At 36.9% G+C, this 22524-nt stretch overlaps 1 protein-coding gene across 6 annotated transcripts in view; it reads left to right on the top strand.

Moving 5' to 3' along the window:
• Obsc (Obscurin) overlaps window positions 1-22524 on the top strand; it is a 252766-nt gene that overhangs the window by 182004 nt on the left and 48238 nt on the right. For 5 of the 6 annotated variants that reach the window (XM_019050687.2, XM_072301410.1, XM_072301412.1 and 2 more), the window contains 13 exons: window positions 5355-5600; window positions 8260-8401; window positions 9373-9557; window positions 10433-10557; window positions 11116-11239; window positions 11752-11884; window positions 13041-13216; window positions 13979-14084; window positions 14904-15191; window positions 16381-16665; window positions 17154-17347; window positions 18989-19094; window positions 20145-20326. In XM_019050687.2, coding sequence (XP_018906232.2) covers window positions 5355-5600; window positions 8260-8401; window positions 9373-9557; window positions 10433-10557; window positions 11116-11239; window positions 11752-11884; window positions 13041-13216; window positions 13979-14084; window positions 14904-15191; window positions 16381-16665; window positions 17154-17347; window positions 18989-19094; window positions 20145-20326 — 2292 coding nt within the window. The remainder of the gene's footprint in view (window positions 1-5354; window positions 5601-8259; window positions 8402-9372; window positions 9558-10432; window positions 10558-11115; window positions 11240-11751; window positions 11885-13040; window positions 13217-13978; window positions 14085-14903; window positions 15192-16380; window positions 16666-17153; window positions 17348-18988; window positions 19095-20144; window positions 20327-22524) is intronic. The other variant, XM_072301413.1, reaches the window with a different exon arrangement.

Genomic DNA, 22524 nt, shown 5'->3' on the forward strand with positions numbered 1-22524 from the left:
CAATACGTTCAAAATTTAGTTTTGTGGGGCAAGGAGTTCGAATAGGAGATCAAATGTTTATTCCTACAAAAAATTAAGCCTCCGAATCGAAAATGGCTACCGTTTTGGTTGCCAGTTAGAGGCGCAGGCCGGTAAATGACTATTGATATTAAGGGGATTTGCCGAAGGAGCTAGGGGTTTCGATAAGGGCCGTTTTTCGGCCCATACCCTGAAATTCTTCAATTTTACGATTTTTTTGCTTCTTGGGAGTCTAAATGTTACGGAATGTGTCATGCTTTTGTCATTTTCGGCCTATTTAGGGGTCTAATGCTGGCCTAAACATGAGTCTGACGGCTAATTTTTGCGGAAAATTCGGGTTTCTTGGCATTCGACGCGCTGCGCCCGCTGTTTCATAACGATCAAATATCATCGGAGGAGCAAATTTTCCTTCAAGTATGTTCATGAAGGGTGTAAGATATAGTCACTCTGGCCAACTTTCGTCGGTGGCAACCCTTGTGCTCAGTGTTCGAAACTCACAGGCGCCAACGCGCCAAATGCGCCTAAAACATCGGTCATTGCTCCTAAAAAAGAAGGCTCTGCGCCAACGTGGCCCTTAAAAATTGCCCCTTTAAAATCTGAATTTTCTTATTAGGTGATCATTCGAAATTTTCAGCATTACAATTAGTGTATAGGCAAAAAGTCAATCTGGCCCCTAAAAAATCTTCAATGGCGCCTAAAATTCAGGCTTGATGCGCCCCATGGCTCCTAAAACTCAAAGGTGAGTTTGGAACACTGCTTGCGCTCATAGTGAAAACGAAATTTTTAGACTTTACTTGTTTTTCATCATTATTTAGATGGCGTCTGATTAGATCACAAATCTTAGAAATGCGTAATCTTAATAGGCGCAGTTCGAGGCTTTCATAGCGCAAATTTATCATAAAATGCAGAAAAATTACGCTTTCGTACCTTTAACACAACATACTTTCGAATTGTTGCATTTAACAAATCTGAAATTTGTTTGAAATTTTAACTCTGTTTAGACGCATTTCGAGGCTACCGTAACACAGATCTTCATGAATTTCCGCAGAAAAACTTTTTTTTTACCTTAACACGAAATACTTTCGAATTGTTACAATCAACAAATCTGGAAATTGTTTGAAATTTAAACTGTATTTAGACGCATTTTTTGACGAAAATTTTATAAAATACTAATCAAATGAACACTGTGGTTTCATTTAAGACTCTACATCAAAAGAGATAAATATCTTCGAAGGCCTCAAACTTATTCTTTTCTCGTCTTTCCTCATCATCTTCTGTCTCCTCTTTCCTTCACTCTTTCCCCCTTTTTTTTGCTTTCGGCGGGGGGGGTGGGGGGGGGGGCTTGAGCCCCGTACCTGAAAGTGACATAGAACCCTGTGGGCATATCCGGGTGGTATTACCAACGGCAGGTTGACGGTAGAGTCGTGGGCTGCCCAGCGCATATTGCATCTGTCATCTAGTACCTCGCTCATTACAGATATGAAGCTGAACTAGAAAAACTAAGCGTTTGCTAGATGAATACGCGTCATTTCTCCAAAATTCTACAATGGTAGCTCCAAATGAGTTGTCTGATGGGAGGAACCTGATGAAGAGGCAACAGATGAGGAAGCGGTAAGGAGGCTAGGCAGGAGTAAACCAGGAAAACCAGAGTTTCCAATTATTTTTGGGAAGTAGAATTCTGATCGATCGCAGGCAATAAAGTGACGAAGGGCAGGGCTTGTCAGGGTGGGTAAAAAATCAGCATTGAGAACTCGTGATTCTGACACATGGCTTACTTATTATTCGGATCCCAGATCACGGTCAATGTTTCAAAGTTGCATCTTCGTGCGTAAATATCACGTCAAAAATTCGTAAGACAATGGGTCGCCTACAAGCTCAAGATCATAAAAAAAACTTTACCTGCAAAAAATATGATCTATTTGCATCCCTGAATACAGTAATTTGAGTTCTACGTATTTATTTAATGCGCATAATGCGAAATAATGGCTCAAATCTTGGGCCAACTCGGAATAATTTTCTCGATTTTTACCGATGATATGTGGCAATGCCGCGCCGCGATGGGGGTCTCTTTAGATAAATACATGTATTGAACAAAATAATAATAGATAAATGCATGTGCATATTCACTAGTCATGTGATCGTTACGTATGAAAAATCAAGGGTTTTGAACTTTGCTGAATGAGCTCGACGAAGAACAGCCTCCAAATACTGAAATAATCACAAATAGTTTCCTGTGATTTTAGGCAACAAAATATGGCAACACCGGCTTTTTCTTTGGAGGAGGGGGGGGGGCTTTTAATTCCATAAAGTTTTTTGGAGGGCTACGTACAATTTCCGCCAAGGAATCTATTTCTGGTTTAAGATGAGTAGCCCTTTTTTATGCCATTTTAATAATAATGATGAGAAACAAGAAAATTCTAAAAAGTTCGTTTTAACTATGAGCGCAAGAGTTGCCATCGACGAAAGTTGGCCAGAGTGACTATATCTTACACCCTTCATGAACATACTTGAAGGAAAATTTGCTCCTCCGATGATATTTGATCGTTATGAAACAGCGGGCGCAGCGCGTCGAATGCCAAGAAACCCGAATTTTCCGCAAAAATTAGCCGTCAGACTCATGTTTAGGCCAGCATTAGACCCCTAAATAGGCCGAAAATGACAAAAGCATGACACATTCCGTAACATTTAGACTCCCAAGAAGCAAAAAAATCGTAAAATTGAAGAATTTCAGGGTATGGGCCGAAAAAACGGCCCTTATCGAAACCCCTAGCTCCTTCGGCAAATCCCCTTAATATCAATAGTCATTTACCGGCCTGCGCCTCTAACTGGCAACCAAAACGGTAGCCATTTTCGATTCGGAGGCTTAATTTTTTGTAGGAATAAACATTTGATCTCCTATTCGAACTCCTTGCCCCACAAAACTAAATTTTGAACGTATTGCTTATCGTAGCTGCGCTAAATTGGTGTTTCAGCCGTAAAACCGGCGGCCATTTTGGGCGCCATATTTGATTTTAGGGTCTCTGGAGGGCCGCAGCGAAAAATGGACCTCATTTTCGGACTCTACGACCCCGAAAACCTAATAATTGATACCTCACTATGCACTTGGACCCGTATAGGCAAATTAGTACCCCTGAGTGGTATTTTTGGCCGCCATCTTGGATTTGGAGCCCTCCTTTGGGTCGGGGGTGTTTTTAAATGTGATATTCGGATTCCTCGTGTCATTTTACATAGGAATCGACATCTGACTCGACGCTATCCGCAAAATTTAAAACTTTCACCATGGCGGCGGCCATCTTGGACGCCATCTTGAATTCTGGGCGTCGGTTCAATTTTTGAACTTGACACCATCGAAATTCTGATTCTAGACATCCTAAAGAAGAGAATAACATATCACAACAATTTTACCCACGAAACTGCACACGGATGCACATGTGGTACTGGACTATATTCCATCAGATCGTCACAAGTTAAGATGAGGCCTTTCATAGAGCAGAGATACTTTCTCTCGCGCGTGCAGCCTCAACTTTAAAGCTTTTTTTTCGATTGAAAGTTGATTTTAAGCCAAATCCATTGCATCATTGTGTTTCCCGAGAAATTTTGAACTCATGATTTTTTTACTAAAAATCTCCCAATTATCGTAGGAAATTTTCGTAGGCGCCAAAATTCCAATAATTTGCGCCACGATTTCGCAACGATGGGAGCCGTGAAAAAATTGTCGGAAACAAGCACCAAAACAGGGCGTACCGTTTAACCAAGCATGGGCGCCGCACAGTGGATCGAGTCAATGGGGAAGGTCGGACAAAGTTTGGGAAGTTTAAAAGCTCATAACTCCGTTCATACACAAATTTTAGATGTTAAAAGTGGCTCCATTGGTTTCCTCGTGAAATTTTCTTTCGGATGCACCCCTTAAAATTTAAAATTCGACGATTTAAAAATCAAAATTTGCAGTTTTAGTTAAAACTTTTAAATCTGACCTCTCTGATTGACTCGATGCACTGTGCGCCGGCGCTCGTTTCCGTATTGCAGCCAAGTCCTTGTCAAATTTTATCTGTTTCTAATAACAACCTGAACATATATTTCTCGGGGCAGCGCTTTCGACAAGATTAAGAGCGGTCAACTGCCAAGCATCACGTGAATTAATTCACTCTAGGGACATTGTGGGTGTGTGAAATTTTCAATTTAAGTACGAGTATTTCACAAAAAAATGTGTGAAACACTTCCTCAACAATTTTCTTTTAAATGTTTTGACTAGCTCGCAGCGTCAGGCATGTCGCCATAGGGAACGTTCAAAACGCTAATGCTTGACATTCTGCCGGGCTCCCGTTTTAATCTCAGCCGATTTTATCCGTAAATAAGCTTCAAGGCTTGTAAAACTCTTTAATACTAGATTTAGGTGGCATATACATGTTTCTAATTGAGAATATGTTCGTTTGGTTTTCATGATGTTATTTTAGTTGTCAAAACGGTCTTAAGTCCCATTTCTGAAGCCACGAGCCATCTATATCATAAACTTAGACAGGTTATTGGTTAACATTTTCCGCTTTCGGCCTGTTCCCAAATTATCAAAAATAACACGTCTCTACCAAAAAAATTGCAGATTTCTCTACCAACATTCCGCAGACTTCCGTGCGATGCAACTTTTCAAGTTCGGTATGTCTGTCGGAAGGTCTGAACCCATGATTTTGACGGATATTTTGTGTTCCTCATCCCTTGTGTGAGAGAACTAGCTAGAAGGCGAAAATCTTAAAAATCAAATCATTGATAAATGATCACCGACAGATTCTTGTCCTTTCGTATCCCATAGTCAAAAACCTTGCAGTGGACAAAGGAGATCAGGAGACTAGGTAACGGCAACCTACGAGAGACCCTATAGTTAGTCTATCATTATCTCCCGTAGCATATGAGAACCACCCGATTCAACCAATATAATCGCTCCACTTCCCCTGAGTCTCCTTTCTCTATCGCTTTGTCTATCAGATTCAATAATCAGCCCAAAGTGACAATGAAATGATGCCCGCAGTCGGTGAGGGTTCAAAGATGCTCCTCACGGATTTCTCTCGTCGTTTAACCTTTGGCAATGCTGTTTTGAAAGTTGCCGATGCCAGTTTTGAAGGCGCTCATCCCTTCATTCATTGAAAATATGTTCGAGTAAAGTAAGTAAGCATACCACTCTGTACAACCTTTGGCAACGCTGTTTTGAAAGTTGCCGACGCCAGTTTTGAAGGCGCTCCTTCATCCATTGAAAACATGTTCGAGTAGAGTAAGTAAGCATAGCACTCTGTACAACGACGAAACATTTTTAAAGTTGACTGACGATTGGCTTCTTTTTGTTTCAGCCGGTGACAATGCTGTGTTTGAGGTGGCGATCGACAGCTCGGAGGTGACAACTTTGTCATGGCTGAAGGACAACAAAATCCTCTCGGACAAGTTGGCCGACCGCATTTCGGCGACCAATACGGACTCCAACTTCAAACTGGAGATCATGAACGTTCGGCCCTCCGATTCCGGAACTTACACCGCCCGGGCCTCCGATTCTTCCGGAACCGTCTCCTCCTGCACGGCCCAGCTCATCGTCGAAGAACGTAAGCCTTTTTTCCAACCAACCTCACAGAGGTGCAAAATTTCACGACATTTTAGGATTCAAATTGGGAGCAAAAATCAATCAAATTAATCAAAAAATCAATTCCCTCCCCTTCCCCCGGGGTGGGAGATTGATTTTTTGTCGGGCTAGGTTTTCTTATCCAAATCGACGGTGTAAATCGGCAATCACATAACTCTGTTTGCGACGTTACAAACTTCCTATCATACTCATGCCGCAATCACACGCTGAATTTGGCAGCTGAATGTGGAAGTCAACAGTCATCGCTCAACAGCTGAAATTTCGAAAATTCGAGTTACTTTCATCCAAATGTGTATTAAATCTATTCGAATAGTTCAGACAAATGCGAAATTATACGATGGTCGCTGCATGAGAATCGTTGCTGAATTTTGCGCGTCACGCGCAAAATTCAGGCATCGGGCCGATGACTTCCACATTCAAGCCACATTCAGCGTGTGATTGCGGCATCTCTTTTTAAATGGAAAACTACTCAACGGCAATTCTTTAAAACTGTCGTGATTTTTCTTCTCTGTGCGAAGAAAATTCTGCAAAAACTTCAAGGAATGATGTCAATTTGTTCTCCTTTAAAAAAATAACGTAGAGGCGGGGATTTTCAGACACCGCAAACGAGTTATGTGATTGCCGACTTACGCCGTCGAAATGTAACCGTTCGCCGGGAGAAGGACATCAGTGTGCGGAGGCTAAATCTCCTTCCGGCCGAAGTATTACAAGCGCCATGCAGCGTTTAAAAATGTCCGCCGCCATTTTATTTTTTTTTTTTACAAGAGAAATTGTTCAACGGAGCTGTCCGAAAATTTCACCGAATTTTCTTTGCGCTGCCGATAAAAGTCAGTGAGTTTTTTAAACAAATTCAACCAACAACTTTATGTTAGAAAATAAAATTGCGACAGAAATTTTTAAACGTCGCACGGTGTTTGTGATACTTTGGCCGGACGATGACGAACTGTTCATTCTAGCTAATCGTAAGTATTTTCGTCGAGTGCGGTAGAAAAAAATCGAATTTCTCATATTTCGACAAAAAACGCCATGTAATATCTTTCAGAATAGGTTCATGAAGGAGGTTTATTCCGTTGTCGTGCTAGTAGAGCACGGAAGATGAGAAATTGCGAAAGCCCAATAAAAATATCGGGTATTTGATCAAGTTTCACGGCTATAAAAGCGTTCACCGTTATTTGCTCATTCGATCTGGCAACACATACTATCAAATACTACGCGTAGTACTACGACGCGTACGATGAAGGATTCTTGGTCTCTCATTGGTCCGTTCTGTTTTGAATGGTTCATTCATGAATCGCTTAGCGCTCAGGGCGCATGCGCCGCAGCACGCATGGCGGCAATGCGGCATGGAGAACACTTTGTAAAGTGTAAACAATCAAACGAATATGAACGGTGATCGTGATCCTTTTTTTGATTAATTGGACGCAGATTTCTATGTCTATTTAAAATAATGTGTGATATCATGGGTATTAAGATTGTCACATCTCCATTTAAATTTTAGCAAACACTTGAAGAACAGAATTCGTTGGTATGTTTATTGGTTACTTTTTCAAATGTGAAGTTCAGACTAGCCAAAGATATTGTCCACCGATCAAATGTACATAGTTAAATTTTTTCCCTCGCACTCATGCACATGCCGTAGCTGACTGTAGTACTTACATCTCAAATACGTATGGACGTAGACATTTTATCCTCAAATAAATCTATTGTGTTCAAATTAAGTTTGAATAAACTTTTGAGGTTGGAATATGATGCGGGAAGATTGTACCGAACTCACTAAGTACTTAGTTGCTTTTATTATGTACATAGATTGTCTCGTTTTGGTGCATGCTCATTTTCACTCATCCGATTTAAAGTGCAGCAGTTTTGGTATAATATATTTATTTAGATGTGTAATTTTATGAGTTAATTTATCATCAGTGGAAACATACCTACTGCAAATTTCATCTATAGATATCTGTTGATAAATTATGAAGTAAGCTTTTTAAGGTGATTCGTCAAGCTCAAGTGACGTGGTCAAACTGGCATGCAATATATTGTATTGATCAGGTCAAAAATCTCGGCAGATTTTGAATTTTTAGCAATATAAAGACGATAGCTCCTGCGCATAAGCCTAAAGAATCATTCTAAAGCCAAAAATCGGAAAAATTCTGAGAAATGAAAGCAGAATAGTGTTTGCCAAAAAAACCTCGCATTCGATTCAGAAATTGATAGCTGAATCGAATGCTAGGTTTTTTTGCAATCACTACTCTGCCTTCATTTTTCAGAATTTTTCCGATTTTTGGGTTTAGAATAATTCTTCAGGCTCATGCGCAGGGGCTATTGTCCTTTTTTTTGCTAAAAATTCAAAATCTGCCAAGATTTTTGACCTGATCAATACGATATATCGCATGCCAGTTTGACCACGTCACTTGAGCTTGACGAAGCACCGTAAGTAGCATTATACAAGTGGAGGAGGAAGGATTGAAGAATACAGGAAATTACATCGCAAAATTCTAACGTAGTTGTCACTACTCTCTTCCGGAGCATCGGAACCTGCGGAATTCCTCTCCTCTCTTCTTTTTCACTTTTGAAATTATTTTGTAAATTATTTTCTGTTATTTTTCTCATTTTTTCTGCCTCAGTGACACCCGAAGAGAAGAAGAGACGGCTGGAGTGCAACAATCCGGTCTTCCTTGTCAGGTTAAAGGACACTGAAGTCTTAGAAAACACATTTTTACGGTTCATTATCAAAGTTAGAGGAAGTCCCATGCCCAGTGTCACATTGTAAGTCATCCTAATGGAAAATTGGACCGCGTTTAACAGAAAGGAACCAAGCCACATCAGCTATTGCCAAATTTAAATGGGCAATTTAATTTTTTAGGAGAAAACGATTGTGCTGATTCGTTAGAAAATTTAAGAAATTTGCTTCGTACTATGGAGAGAATTCACTGAAATTTGCTCGAAAATCTGCACAACCGTTTTCTTTTAAAATATTAAATTGCCCAGTTAAATTTGACAATAGCTGATGTGGCTTGGTTCCTTTCTGTATAACGCGGTCCAATTACCACTCTCTCTCAAGTTCAAAATGTCTTTTTTTTGTATCACAATTACAACTGCTGTAAGAAATACCAAGTTAATGTACGGTAATAAAATTTACACGATCGTCTCCCTCTAATATCAACAATTGTTTGGTAGGATAATGAAAATGTTATGCCATTTAAGGCATTGTTCTGAGCTGAAGATGAAGATACACACTTTTTCAATACTGTAATCGTGTTGGTCTCCCCTCTGCTAAATGCTATCTATTTCACTAACAAGATCAATTTATCAATGGTGAAACTGCAGAGATGCGTATCTCGCTTTGCGGCGTTCCAGACTTCCTGTCATACTTTATTTTCTGCATGGAAAACTAGGTGCTGAATGTTATTTTTTTAAAATTTCAGTGGCTTTCTCCTCTTTATAAGGAAAAACTTCAAGCCATGATATTGGTTCAGTCCAGTGTTCAAAACTCACCTTATTTAAGTTTTAGGAGCCATGTGGTGCATGGAGTTTGATTTTTAGGGGCCATTGAAAAATTTTTAGTGGCCATATTAACTTTTTGCCCATATTACGGCTTTCTATTTACCTTCAACTTTGTAAGAAGGACACACATTTTATGCACAATTTGTGATAGGCGTTAGAAAAAGATAGAATTTTCTATTTTTTTCAAATTCCAAACTGCAAGTAATACAAATTATTCAATCCCTCCTTTTCAGTTTCAAGAATGGCGAGTTGATTCATAATTTTGAAGAAAACGTCAAAATAATCGAAGACAAATCAGACTCTGGATTTTATGAATTAGTCATTTTGAACGTGAAACCTAGCGATGCGGGAACTTACAAATGTATCGCCAGCAACGAGTACGGAGAAGAGTCCTGTGAAGCAAAATTGTCTGTGACAGGTATGATTTTGAATCTAATTCCTTTGTTCACTCTCCTACTTTCAGCAAAAACTGTGAAAGTATTGCAAGAACACTCTATCTTGCAATTGCATCAAACAAAAGAATATCCTTTGGCGATAAAATCACAATCTTTGCGAAGGCTGAGAAATTTAGGAGATTGAGTAATTGGACCAAGTTTAACTGATGTGCACCGTATCATATTTTAAGGAATAAATGAGTTGAGGATGCCTGTGTATTCAACTAGTAGTTTTTCTCCTGTCAAAAGGTCGAAATTGAGAACAAATATTTTAAATATGAAAATACCTAGTCGTCAAAATTTGTCCTCAACATGGAGTCTTTCGGATGAATAAAACTTGAAACCTTTTTCTTAAATCAAAGTTGATGCGACTTGTTGCATTTCTGCTAAACTTGATCCAGTCATCATTTACTCTATTCACAGCATCTATGTTGAGGAGATACAAAACCTAGAACTGTGTGAGTTCTGAAAGCTTTTGCTTCTTTGTGTACCAATTTTTAGTTTCCTCAACATTTCGCAAAAAGAGGGGCATAAATTATTGTGATGCACTGTTGAAACATTTGGCCAAGCATAATTTCTCAACTAATATTTAGGTGCTTAGAATGGAAGCCACACCACTCCAATTCTCTTTCTTTCAATGTGGTATTCTTTCATCTCATTACTCAGTAAGAAATTGCGAAGTGACTTGTTGCTGTTGTCATCTTTTATTTCTGTGATTCTTATCATTATGAATTTCAACAAATTTAACTTCATCATTGCGAGTCTCTTAAGATGTCAACTAAGGTACCATCTGATGAGTTAGGTACCCACATCTTGTATCAAATCTGTTTGTTGTATTTTACATGATTTCTTGTTACAGATGATAAAGATATCTGGGCAGAATTTGAGACCGGTGGCTTACAGCCAGGTGAAAAGCCTGTCTTCTCTTGGTTCCGAGATGGAGTGCCATTTGATCCAAAAGAAAGATTCAGCATTGCATACAAGGTATAAGAAACTTGCAGGTTTTCGTATGATTATGTATTTATTATTTTGAATTCCCCCCAGCTCAACAGCATTTTTCTAGTCGCATAAAACTCTTCAATCTCTGAACTGTGAATTTGTCTCCTTGCAAAGTTTCCAAAGGAAATGTATCAAAAACTTTTTTGAATCCAATTTTTGTCCATCTGTCAATCCACATCAATTCCTTGAACATGTAATAATGGAGAATGTGTAGGTGTTTGGAATTTTGTAAATTTCATGTTTAAAATGAATCTGCCATGAGAATTGAACCGGAGGATATCCTTGGTTTCTAAATTGAACAATTGTTGGCGAAAACATGACAGAATAACTTTATCTGCTGAAATACATGTGTTTCAAAGGGAATTGCTGCCAGATGATGTCACAAGGCAGCACATTTTCTCATTTTTAAATATATTTTTCTACAGTTTCCTATTTCAAAATTTATTTTGAAAAATACTGCAAAATCAGCTTGTTAAGCACTTTTAGATGAAGCTGTACTATTTGTGTGTGCAAATTCTCCATTGTATGCTTTATTTTTTTCAGGACAAGGAGGATTCTCTCCAGATGGAATTCAAAAATGTTACGCCGGAAGACGCTGGCCTCTACACTTGTGTTGCTGCAACCAACAGTGGCAAGATAGCATGCAGTGCTGAGCTCACTGTCCAAGGTAGTTCACAAGTTGATCGTTACCCTCGACTTGAAATTGGCACCCCATCAAAAATGGAGAGTGCAGTGGGAGGAGATGTGTCGGATAAGGCCGGCAGACCATCACTTAAATTCATAAATCCCCAGCCGTTAATCTTGGCTACAAAGTAATTTTCGGTAGCACTGAACTCCTATGCTTCTCACTCTTCATTCAGTGAAAGATGAAGTGAAAATTGTGTAGGTTTTTCCAAAAAGTGATGAACTATTTATGATTTTTCAATTGGTCTCTGAAATCTGAACTTATCAATGATGAGCCTAAAGAAGCATTTATTTCAGTTTTCATTGTCTCAAATTTCGTGTCACACTCTACTTTTTTGAACTGCAACTTGACTGATATTACTAAAACCAGTTCAAATGCTTTTCACATTGCCTGATTACTTGTTGCGTTTTATTTTTTTGACAGAAATCAGAACAAAAGCTGATTCAGCTTGTGTCAATTTTGATACTCTGTATTGATTAATATTTTTGGTGTAGGGGCCTCCAGTTTCACGGGAACTCCAGTCAAACCTGAGATAAAACCTGTAGAAAAAAGAGTTGAAGTTACGCTAGATGAGACTGCGATGGTTGAAGCGAAGATTTCTGGAGCACCAAAACCAAAAATCACATGGTAAGTGTTGAATGTTTATACTTTATTTTCTATCAATTAATCTTGGGTCCATCAGGTACAAAACCTTTTGATTGATGTGAACAGCACATCGACTTTTTACTTTAAATGAAGTATTTCCTGGTCTCTAAACAGGAACAAATTTTCCGAGGGCGGCCTCCATCAAAAAGAGGATCTAAAGCCCCTCCTAATACAGAAGGTAAAAGTTCAAAAAAGGCTCTAAGTAGCCCTGCAAGATTTTTCAAAATGTGCCAAATGGGGTTCAAAAATTTTGTCGTAAGAAGTTCCTGTTGGGTCTTATGCTCAAGTTAAAGGGCAATTGCCCTCTAGTTCCCCAAGCGAATGTGCTCTTCTCTCTGAATTGTTAATTGGTGACAACTTAGGCGATGATGTAATATGATAATGATGATCAAAAGGTGATCCATCCAGGGTTTATTTGTGGTCAGTATAATGTCACATTACTTAGACCAGAGATCTCAGGTAGTCTAAAGTCTCTTGCGTAACATGAGTCCTTTTCATGCCTTTACCGACACAAGACAGGGTCATTTGTCCAAAAATTAATCTGGAAAATTTTGAAAAAACAAGGGAAAAAAAAATTTCAATATAATATTTGACACCTAAAGTAATCACCATGATTTTTGCTTAGCGTCATATTTGTTCGTCCCTTAAATTATATTTTCATTCATTTTTAGCAAAGTACCCTTTCAATTCCGACATAATGCACCAATAATAATATTTATTCATTTTTGTCAAACCAAATCTAGAATGTAGGAATAATTATATGTTATTGTTGTAACCTTGAACAGATGATTAAATTCATTACATTTCATTTTTCAACGAAGAACTACTATTTTTAGCTAATCCATAAAAGCACATTTCCGTGCACGAAATGCCATGTTTTATGTTGTCTCCAAAATAAGTCAGAAGGAGAAGTTCTGTATTGTAAAATGTAGTTTTTTATCACTCTAGATCTCACTCATCAAAAAAGAAACATTTATTAAGAAATTTTGGAGGCTGTAATTTTTGAAGGGCTCAAATCCAACCTTGAGGACCTTGTGAGGTTTATTCTAATTTTCAAACCAAGTAAACCTATCATTTTGAATCCTCTCATGAGTTATAAAAGAAAATGGTAGTAAAAAAAGTATGTTTAATTTTACAGGTCCAAAGATGGTCAAGAAATCACTGCAGGTGGTCGATTCAAATTCTTGTGGGAGGATGAGGAAACAATGGCCCTTGTTATCAAGAATGTTTGTCAAGATGATGCGGGAGATTATGTGGTCAATGCGCATAATGAATCCGGTGTTGATACGCAAGTCATCAAGCTTGTTATCAGAGGTCAGTCCTTCTTACAATTTTATGTGGACCCAAATAAAAGTAAAAAGTAAACCATCAGAGCAGTCATGATCTAAAGAAAGATTTTTGTCATGTCAAGGAATCAAAGTTTCCGGGGAAAGTCAAGTTTTCTGTATATGAATAGGAAAGTGCCTGGGCATTATCAGGGACATTCCTTGAGGCTCTTCTAAGTAAGAGTGATCACAGTTTATCCGTGAATACGTGTGTATTTTTGTCTCAAAGCTCCGTAGGAAAGTAGATTTTAGAGGTGAATTTTTCGGAGCTAGTTCCCACTTAGAACCTAAGTTGTGCCCCTCTCAGTGCCTTTTGACTCTAGATCAAATACAATCTAAGTAAATCTGGTGTTTAAGACAGTCATGGTAACAAGGACATAGATTTTAAAAGTCAGAAATCCAATGATATAATTCAATTTTCAACTGTTTCCAACATTTTTGAGGGACAAAAAATAAAATATAATTGTTGTTTCTAATAGTTTTTCAACCCCGAATCATTCAAATGCCGATTGGAGAAAAATATTAACCCTCTCCTCTCTTTTTTGAGGAAGTTATAATCGAGATCTATCTGTTTTCTAATGTAAGTAATTTAACAACTCCAAATTAAGTTATGAAATTCAAATTCAAGTCCAAAAAATTGTCATCACCTAGCCGTCCAATCATTGCCTACTTTTCTCATCAATATTCTTTGATAAATTCTGAAAAATTTGAGTTTGTACACTTTAAATTGATATAATTTGCTTCTTCTCAGCGGGAGCAAAATTCAGAAGTTACTGGGAAGATCACACCATAATGGAGAACCATGAGATAAAACTTTCAATTGGTTTAGATGGTGCTCCAACTCCAGGAGTAATATGGTAAGAAGATTTAAACTTACCTTGAAACAATTTCGTCTGTCTCTGCTTTTTTTATTTGCCAGCAAAAGGAAAGGTTTTCCAGAATAGTCGTCAATGCCGTCTATTTATATCTTATCAAACTTTCTTTTCCAACTCAAAGAGATAAGAAAAGGTGAATAAAGTGATAATAGTTTAATTATTTTTTTACTTGTATTTCAATACTTTAGTCTGTTTATTAAGATGGTTCCTCAACACTTCAGAGAACGATTCGTTAGTCAATTGATTACTTGATCGTCTCTGGATTTTTGGACGGCTCTTAAGAATTCCTTACCATTGCATCAGGCTGTAGTGTGATAGGTATCTGCACACAAATTTTGACCCAGAAACACATCGAAATAACTCCAAAAGTACGGTCAGAGTGAATATTGCAAATCGTTCTGCCTTGCAATTTACTATATTCACTCGGACCATACTTTTGTAGAGGAAATTCTCATGACTTCTTATATAATTCTGAAATTATCAGTTGACAGATCAACTATTGAATTGCTCTCCAAAGTGCTGAAGAAGTGAAAAGCCACCTTATTATAGAGAAATTTTCTTTTCATGAAAATACGCAAATCCTCTGACAAACCTCATGGTGCAACAGATAAAAGTTTAAAACTCTTAAGTTGCAAAATTAATCCTGGAAAAATCTTTAAAACCATTGTTTTTATTTTGTTGCATGGGCTATTTAACAACAGTTTACAGAATACAAAATAATGTCAGAAAACCAAGTAATGACAAAATACTTTGCATGTACCTGAAAACCTGTTAATCCAATGGTTGTTAATCTTTTTCTAGGTACAAAGATGGTAAAGTTATAAACTCATCAGACCGAGTCAAACTATCTTATGATGAGGAGAGCACAACTCACACTTTGTACATACAAAGAGCGTCAATGGAAGATACTGGCTCATATTCAATCATAGCCACCAATGAGCTCAGTCAAGACTCTGCGTTCAGCAAAATCCAAGTCATGGCTGGTCCAAGATTCACGAAAGAGATGCCCAAAGCAATGACCACGAAAGAAGGCGATAACGTAACATTCCAAGTTAAAGTCAAGGGAGACCCTGAGCCGGAAGTTAAATGGTGAGATTTTCCTTTAAATTTTTTCATCGTCTGTAATGCTATGTTTGTGAGAGCCTTGATTGTTCCTAACCTTGAAAAAACAAAATTAATCTAAAACATATAGTTTTTTCAAGTTCTCAATGGTCAACTACCTGTAAAATTTTCCAAGCGCTTCCAGATATCAATTTTCTTTTTTTCGCTTCAAAACTTTTGGCAATTACCTGGCAAAGGAGAACTTGGAATATCGATTATCCAATATTCATTCCTACAAAAAAGTTTGACATCACCATTTTTCAAATATTTGAAGTGATATTGTTCTTTTTAGTTTTCTTCCTCCCCCCCCCCCAATTTTTTCTCTTATTGCGGTCTGAAAGCCCAAGAGTTTAGTCTAGAAGAACGAATCATAGAAATATACCTCCAACGACGTAATTATGATCTTTTGCCATTTTTTTTATATTTTTTCAATGGTATTTTTCACCAGCATAGTGCTAAATGTCATGAATGGTTGAAAATATTTCATTCTACTCGCATTAATCTGTGTTACACTTTAAAGTGTATTTTTTCCAAAAAGAATCATGTCTATATAAAGAAGCTCACCAAAGTTGTGATATTTTTTCTTTTAAAGAAAAACAAGATAAGAAAAAATTAGCGTATTTCTAACGCATCCACAAGGCTGGAAATTTGAGAAAATTCGCGGAACATTTTTCCCTCAAACATGAAGAGAAAGGAAAAAAGTTTAAAGTATGTCTTATTGTGAAGAAGATTAGGAATATTTCTTTTTCCTTGATTTTTATTCTTCTTTAGTTTCACAAACATGAGATAGATGATTTTGGAAGCTTGTAACTTTGATGAGAATATATAAGCGTTAGAACTTGATTTTAAAATTAATCATTAAGGCTGCTCTTTTTTTTCTTTTTGTGCATGTTGGTATACTGTTGATAAAGTAAACTAAGATCAAAGTTAATATCCGAAAGTGAGAGAATGATTTTTTCTTAAAGTTTGTAGACATTTTGTGAGTATGAAGTAAGTCCTCCTCCTAGCCATGTAAGGGAAAGAATCATATCTTTTATTCCATGTTTCTATTGCTTATCTTTGCTTTTGATTTATTGCTTATCTTTACTTTCTAACCATTGCTTATCTTTGCTCTCTATTCTTCGCTTATCTTTGCTTTCTATCCATCGCTTATATTCGCTTTCTATCTATCGCTTAGGATGCGCAATGACCAAGAAATCGTCATTGATGATGCCCACTGGAAATACTCAGTGGATGGTGAATTCCATACCCTGCAGCTTTGTAACAATACGCGAGCAGACACAGGTGAAATAACTTGTGAAATTTCTAACAACCATGGCACAAACTGGAACACGTGTCAAAATAATGTACGCTGTGCGCCCATCTACAGGGATGCTTTAAGTGACTTCTTTGCAAAGGAAGGTGACACAGACGTTGAGTTTATGGTCAAAGCTGAAGCATTCCCCAAGCCAAAAGTCCGATGGTAAGTCCTGGTTAGATAAGAACTAATTTTTAATCACAATTCCTGCTATTGATAGCCATCACATCAAAAGGCGTAGGTATGGTTTCTTTAATCTGGCAAACACTACTTATTATAACTCATCAAGTAAACTTAAATGAAGTAATGTCCGTTTTTTTCCCTTGTATTTTCTTTTAAACTAGCCAAACCTACAGCAGTCTGCATGTCTATTAGTTTAATGCGTAATAATGGGTCAACGGCACCTAATTTTTCCTTTTTCTCGTTTTTTTAAAATTAATTTTCTCCTGAAAAATTCAGGAAAACCTTTAAACATTTTGCATCATTGGAAAGATCATATTTTTAGCAACCTGACTTTATGTATTTTGTATGAGCTTCTTGTGAGGTCATGCTAAGTTATTACCAAGAAACCTCAAATTTTAAATTTAAACTTGTCTGTAACATTTTGATCCAAAAAGATCTGAAAACTAGTCTCAATCTTTCTTTTTTTATAGGTTCTTCAATAATGTAGAAATCACCGAGAAAAACACAGAGTTTGAGCGCACTGAAGAAGGGCCCGACAGAGAAAATGTTACAATGTACAAACTTATTCTGAAGGATGCAACAATAGACAAAGCAGGTGCCTACAGATGCAAAGTATCCAATGACCTCGGTGGAAAAGAAACTAACTGCGCCCTAACTGTTAAATGTAAGTTTTCAGAAATTAAGTCAATTATTCTTTAAAAAAATCAAATCTGATATATTTAAGTTGAGTTTTTGGTAAGTAAGTACATTTAAATTAATCCAACCTTCTTCCAAATATTTTTCTTGTTGAATTGCTGATTTGTAAGTATGATGATTAGTGTCAAGGTTATGTATGAATGGTGTAACTGCAAAAATACGTATCTCGATTTGCAGTGTCACGGATTTTCTGCGGTACTTAATGGGCCTGTTGCATGCAAGAGATACAGCCGTGCGAATAGACTTTTCAGAGGTTAAATGACACGAAAATTACGATGGTCACATTAAAAAAGTCTGAAATACACTCCTTACTGCGCAATTTGCGTTGTTAGGAACGCGCTTTTTCAAATTTCCCGCGTCTGGGGGCAATTTTTCTAACGGAAACAATTAACGGCACCTCGCGGCTATTTCCGGTCAACTAAAACTGACAACATAGCCTAAAAATCGGAGCTCGTGATATCGTGAAATGAAATGTAGAAGGATTGCGTTGGATATTTAAAAGTTGATCGATTTGGTTACCGCATAAAGCTTTATGGACCACTATAAGTGATCACGTTGAGTTTGTAAACAAACTGATAAAAAAATAACAACAACAACAACAACGACTCGGTAGCTTCCAGAAATCACCGAGTGCTGATTGCTCGTTTCCGGTGATTAAAAAACTGCCCCCAGACGCGGGAAATTTGAAAAAGCGCGTTCCTAACAACGCAAATTCCGCCATAAGGAGTATATTTCAGACTTTTTTAATGTGACCATCGTAATTTTAGTGTCATTTAACCTCTAAAAAGTCTATCCGCGCGGCTGTATTTCTTGTATGCAATAGGCCCATTTTGCATGTAGAAAACTATTGAATTTCATTTCTTGAAAAATTCGGTGATTTTTTTCTCTGTGTGAAGCATGTTCTGTGAAAATCTCAAGGCATAATTTTGGTGCGGTCTGCTTTAAAAATATAAAACAAGCAGTGAAACCCAACACATGGTTTTGGAAGGACGTTCCGTTAATATATATCTGTATTATTGTATTCAGTTTTATGCTTGTGTCTTAAGTTTTCCAATGAATCTTAAACGCATCAAAATCTCATCGTAAATTCAGTTAAAGGGTACTTAAGTTTTATTTATGGACACAGATTTTCAAATAATTTGTTCAATAATTCGTTTCTTTCGGATGAAAGTACAGGGACAACAAAGGCGCGTCCAGAAGGCTCTTCGAGCTTTTACAAGATTAATGCAATCCGTGCTAGCTGCGTGTGGCAGTTTGGGAAACCATTACACGTTCGGAATTTTTGAGCCGGAAACTCTGCTCTTGTTTATATTCATTTCTCAAAGAGTCACATAGTACTTATAGTTTAAGTTTTTTCTCTTTTCTTTGCTGACAGCAGGGCTGCTCCATTTTTCAAAATTTAAAGAAAATATTTTATGAAAAAAATTATCAAGTTAAACCAATTATTCTCAAAGTTAATACACCATGATTCCATTCCTCGTCTTGCTCAGCTCTATTGTTTCTTTTTTTTGCCAGATAGCATATCACCAATAAAAATAATTTCTAAAGCAAGAACATGAAGCTTTGTTTTTCAATGTAAATTTAAGATTTTAACATCTCTTCTCTGCAGGTAAACCTAAAATCAAGAAAGAGCTGGAAGATCTTGTGATTGATGAAGGCGACACACTCAATTTAACCATTGAATGCTTTGGTGTGCCTGAGCCTGAGATTACCTGGTACGGTTGCTATTTTTTTTTTTTTTTTGCTTGTTTTGTCAAATTACACAGCTTTGTACTTCTACAAACAACTAGGGCGTAGCCCTGGTTGTCAAGAAACCTCATACCGAGCGCAGAAAATCATCAATATATTTAAATGACTCGTCAAATCAATAAAATAAGAACAGCACCTACTTTTGCTATTGACAGCTACTATTTAGTCAATATACTTAGTCTCTTGGCCAAACCAAGAAAATTTTCCAGAGATATATCTGCCGAAAATGTAAGTTTACCAAATTTTCAAATCAGTCCACTGTCTAAGTCAAGTGCACAAAATAATTTTTAAATTTTACAAATTTTGATTCGTATGTATCTATAAAGTGTTCCTGTTTTGATCTTACTGTGCTCAGTATCCTTCATTCGATATTCTTGTTATGAAATCGGAGAATTATGGAAAAAGATTGACCAAATTTGATTAACTGAAAATTGAATGATCAAATTCGGGAAATCCTGATTTTTGTCTGTTAAGATCAGGAGCTCTTAAATCTTCAGAATACAGTTAAATAATTGAAGAGTAGATTTTAAGTGGACCAACTCCTCCTCTGGGACAGGTGAAGTTAAAAAAATCTTACTATATTGTATAAAATCGGAGACAGAATGCAAGATACATAAAGAGTATATTACTTGTCCCACATTGCAATCTGTGCTCTTCCTTTTATCCCTGTTGTACTTCTGCGGTATTTACCCTTTTTTCCCTTTCAGACCTACATCTTCATCTGTCCCCCTACTGAGCTTGTACTTCTCATGATCACAACTTCCGTTGCTCTTTTTTTTCTGGCCCTCTTTCCTGTCATAATTTCAATAGTTCTTTCTCATTTATTTTATTTATTTGCACAATTATAATAATGGCATAAAAAAATCTCAATCTTAATAGTCACCTGGTCTCATTCATATAATGTGCAAAGCGCCTACGAGAGGAGTTGGGCTGCTCCTGCCAGGGGATTTGCCCCCTACTGGCCATAATACTAGCAAAATTAGCAATAGTTAATAAAAAATTATTGTAATGTGCAGGTACAGAAATGGACAAGAGGTGACCGGGGACTCGCGCATCACTATATCCCGTGACAAGAAGAGGGTAGAGGAATACAATCTTTCAGTCACTCTCACCAAGTCGGAGGATGGCGGAGAGTACGAAGTCCGAGCTACCAACGAAATGGGCACCTCTGTCACCAAGAGCTACGTAACCGTTCATTGTATGTCACTAAAACATTTTTCTAGTCGTCTTTCTAATCATTTCCTCGTTTTTTCAGTTTTTTCTCTTCTGTCGTTTTGCAAGTGTCATGTAAGCCAGGACATAACCTATCAGCTTCAAAGCAAGCAAGCCACACATGTTAGTCCAGATAAAATTTTACTTGTTCCTGGAAACGGAGCAGAGGGTGATCACATTACATACTGTCTCCTGAAAGGACTATTTTGAGCATGAGCATGCATAAAAGTTGCCCAGAGAATGGGTCACTGTAGCAGAAAAATTCGTGGTCAGTTCCGGAGAATGTGAAATTGTGATTTAAACTGGCGCCTAAAAAATTAATGTATCGCCACAGTTTTTCTTTTTAACCAGCTGATGTTTAGAACCTACTATTTGCTCTCATACTTTTTAATGAAGTAAATTTAAAATTGAAGCACATGCAATTTTTCAAATTAGCTCACAAAAATTGTCGTAGCATGGCCCACTTAAATAAATATTACTCGTTAAAATGACTCCTAGCACTGTTGCTTGAATTTTTAATTCTGATTTTGAAATCTCACTTTAAAAATTTCACCAATTTTTTCTCTTCTGCCAGCTGCTAGTGTAGAATACTTTTTAGCAAAGGAGAAAAACTTTTGTCATAACCACAAAGTTTTTCTTTATATTCTAATCGAAGAGGGAGAGTTCTTTAATGTTCAAAAGAAAGAAAATCAGATTCTTTTGTAGTAGGTCAGGTATTTTCTGCAGTATAATATGAAAATTCTGCCTATTCAATCTCAATATTATTGTCATTGTTAGCATCACTCACTTTGCTATGTATTGAATACTTTGCAATTACAGTTAAAATGGCAGTTAGCACAAATATCATCAGTGGTTTGATATTTGCTGTGATTATATATTTGCTATGATCATCGTAATAACCATTGCTCAGAAACGTCCAATTTTAGGTTGTTCGGTTTTATGACATTTGCAAAACTGACAGATGTAATATGGTTGAAGGTAAGTCAAACTAGATGACTTCTCCTATGTATATTTCTCCTTATGATAATAGTTTAATGCTGAAAAAAACAGTAGTAATTGCATTACTATTCTTCCTTTTTTGACTCTGAATCTTGGTGACAGTTCATCTGCTCCTATTTTGTTTTCTTATGAAATTCCTATTTATTGCAATGGTTTGACCCCACTTGAATGAAAACTGCCCTCAGGTTTTCGTCCTCTGTAAATAAAATTTGAGTTGTTTTTTTTTTTTTCTTTTTTTTTCTCTTATAATTATTGGAACTTTATGTTTTTTGATTTCAACAACTGAACCTTTACCTTTTGCCGAAGCATCTCTTTTCCGGGCCTCTTTAGAGTTTTAATTTATGTCGTATTAAGTGTTCTTTTATATTTTCCCACTGTAAATATATATTTTCAGTGTCCTCCAATATTTTACGTGCCCTAAAGAAATTAGTTCCTTTTTCCTGTACATTGACTCCAGGGTTGTATTTCCATTATAGTAGTGCTCTTGTCCTCTCGGATTGAGACTTTTGTTGCTGAGAATCTTTTGCACTCTCCAATTTTTCTCCTCACCTCTTGCCCCCTGTCCATGACTTTATCCTCTCAGTATATTATTTATGTCACTATTGTTCTCATTTACATCACATGTCCCCCACTTGTCTCCCTGTCCAAAGACTTTCTTCCCCCATCTCTTCCAATTATCTTCTGACTGGATTTCTTTGTATGTTTAACAATTTTTCAATCTGAGGATTTGAAAAGTGTGAAACTCTTTTTTTCAACTTATTATTCCAACCCATCGTATATTTATATGTATATCTGCATTTGGTTTAAATGAGAGGAATCTTAATACCTCTAATTTTTCCATTCTAAAAAAAAATGTCCTTCCCTTAATATTCTTATCTACAGTTTGAACCTTTAATATCTTGTGCCTTTAACCATTCCTCTCACTTAATTAAATTGTCTTTGGTCTTTAAGGTGGTTCTTGATCTCGAAATTAAAGCCCAAAATTTCCCCGAAAAATTGAGTAGCTCTGCATTTTGCCAGACCTTCCCTGAAATTTCAAGCAATTTAATTGATATTAAAGTTATTCTTGTAGTAATACCATTAGGTTTGCCGAATTTAATGGAGTTATTCCTCCTTTTAGAGATTCTCAAGTTCTGAAATACATTTTTAGGTTATTCTATTTGATTTTCTATCACAATTTTATTG

This window comes from Bemisia tabaci, chromosome 6 (assembly GCF_918797505.1).
Source record: "Bemisia tabaci chromosome 6, PGI_BMITA_v3".
In the NCBI taxonomy this organism is placed as follows: Eukaryota; Metazoa; Arthropoda; class Insecta; order Hemiptera; family Aleyrodidae; genus Bemisia; species Bemisia tabaci.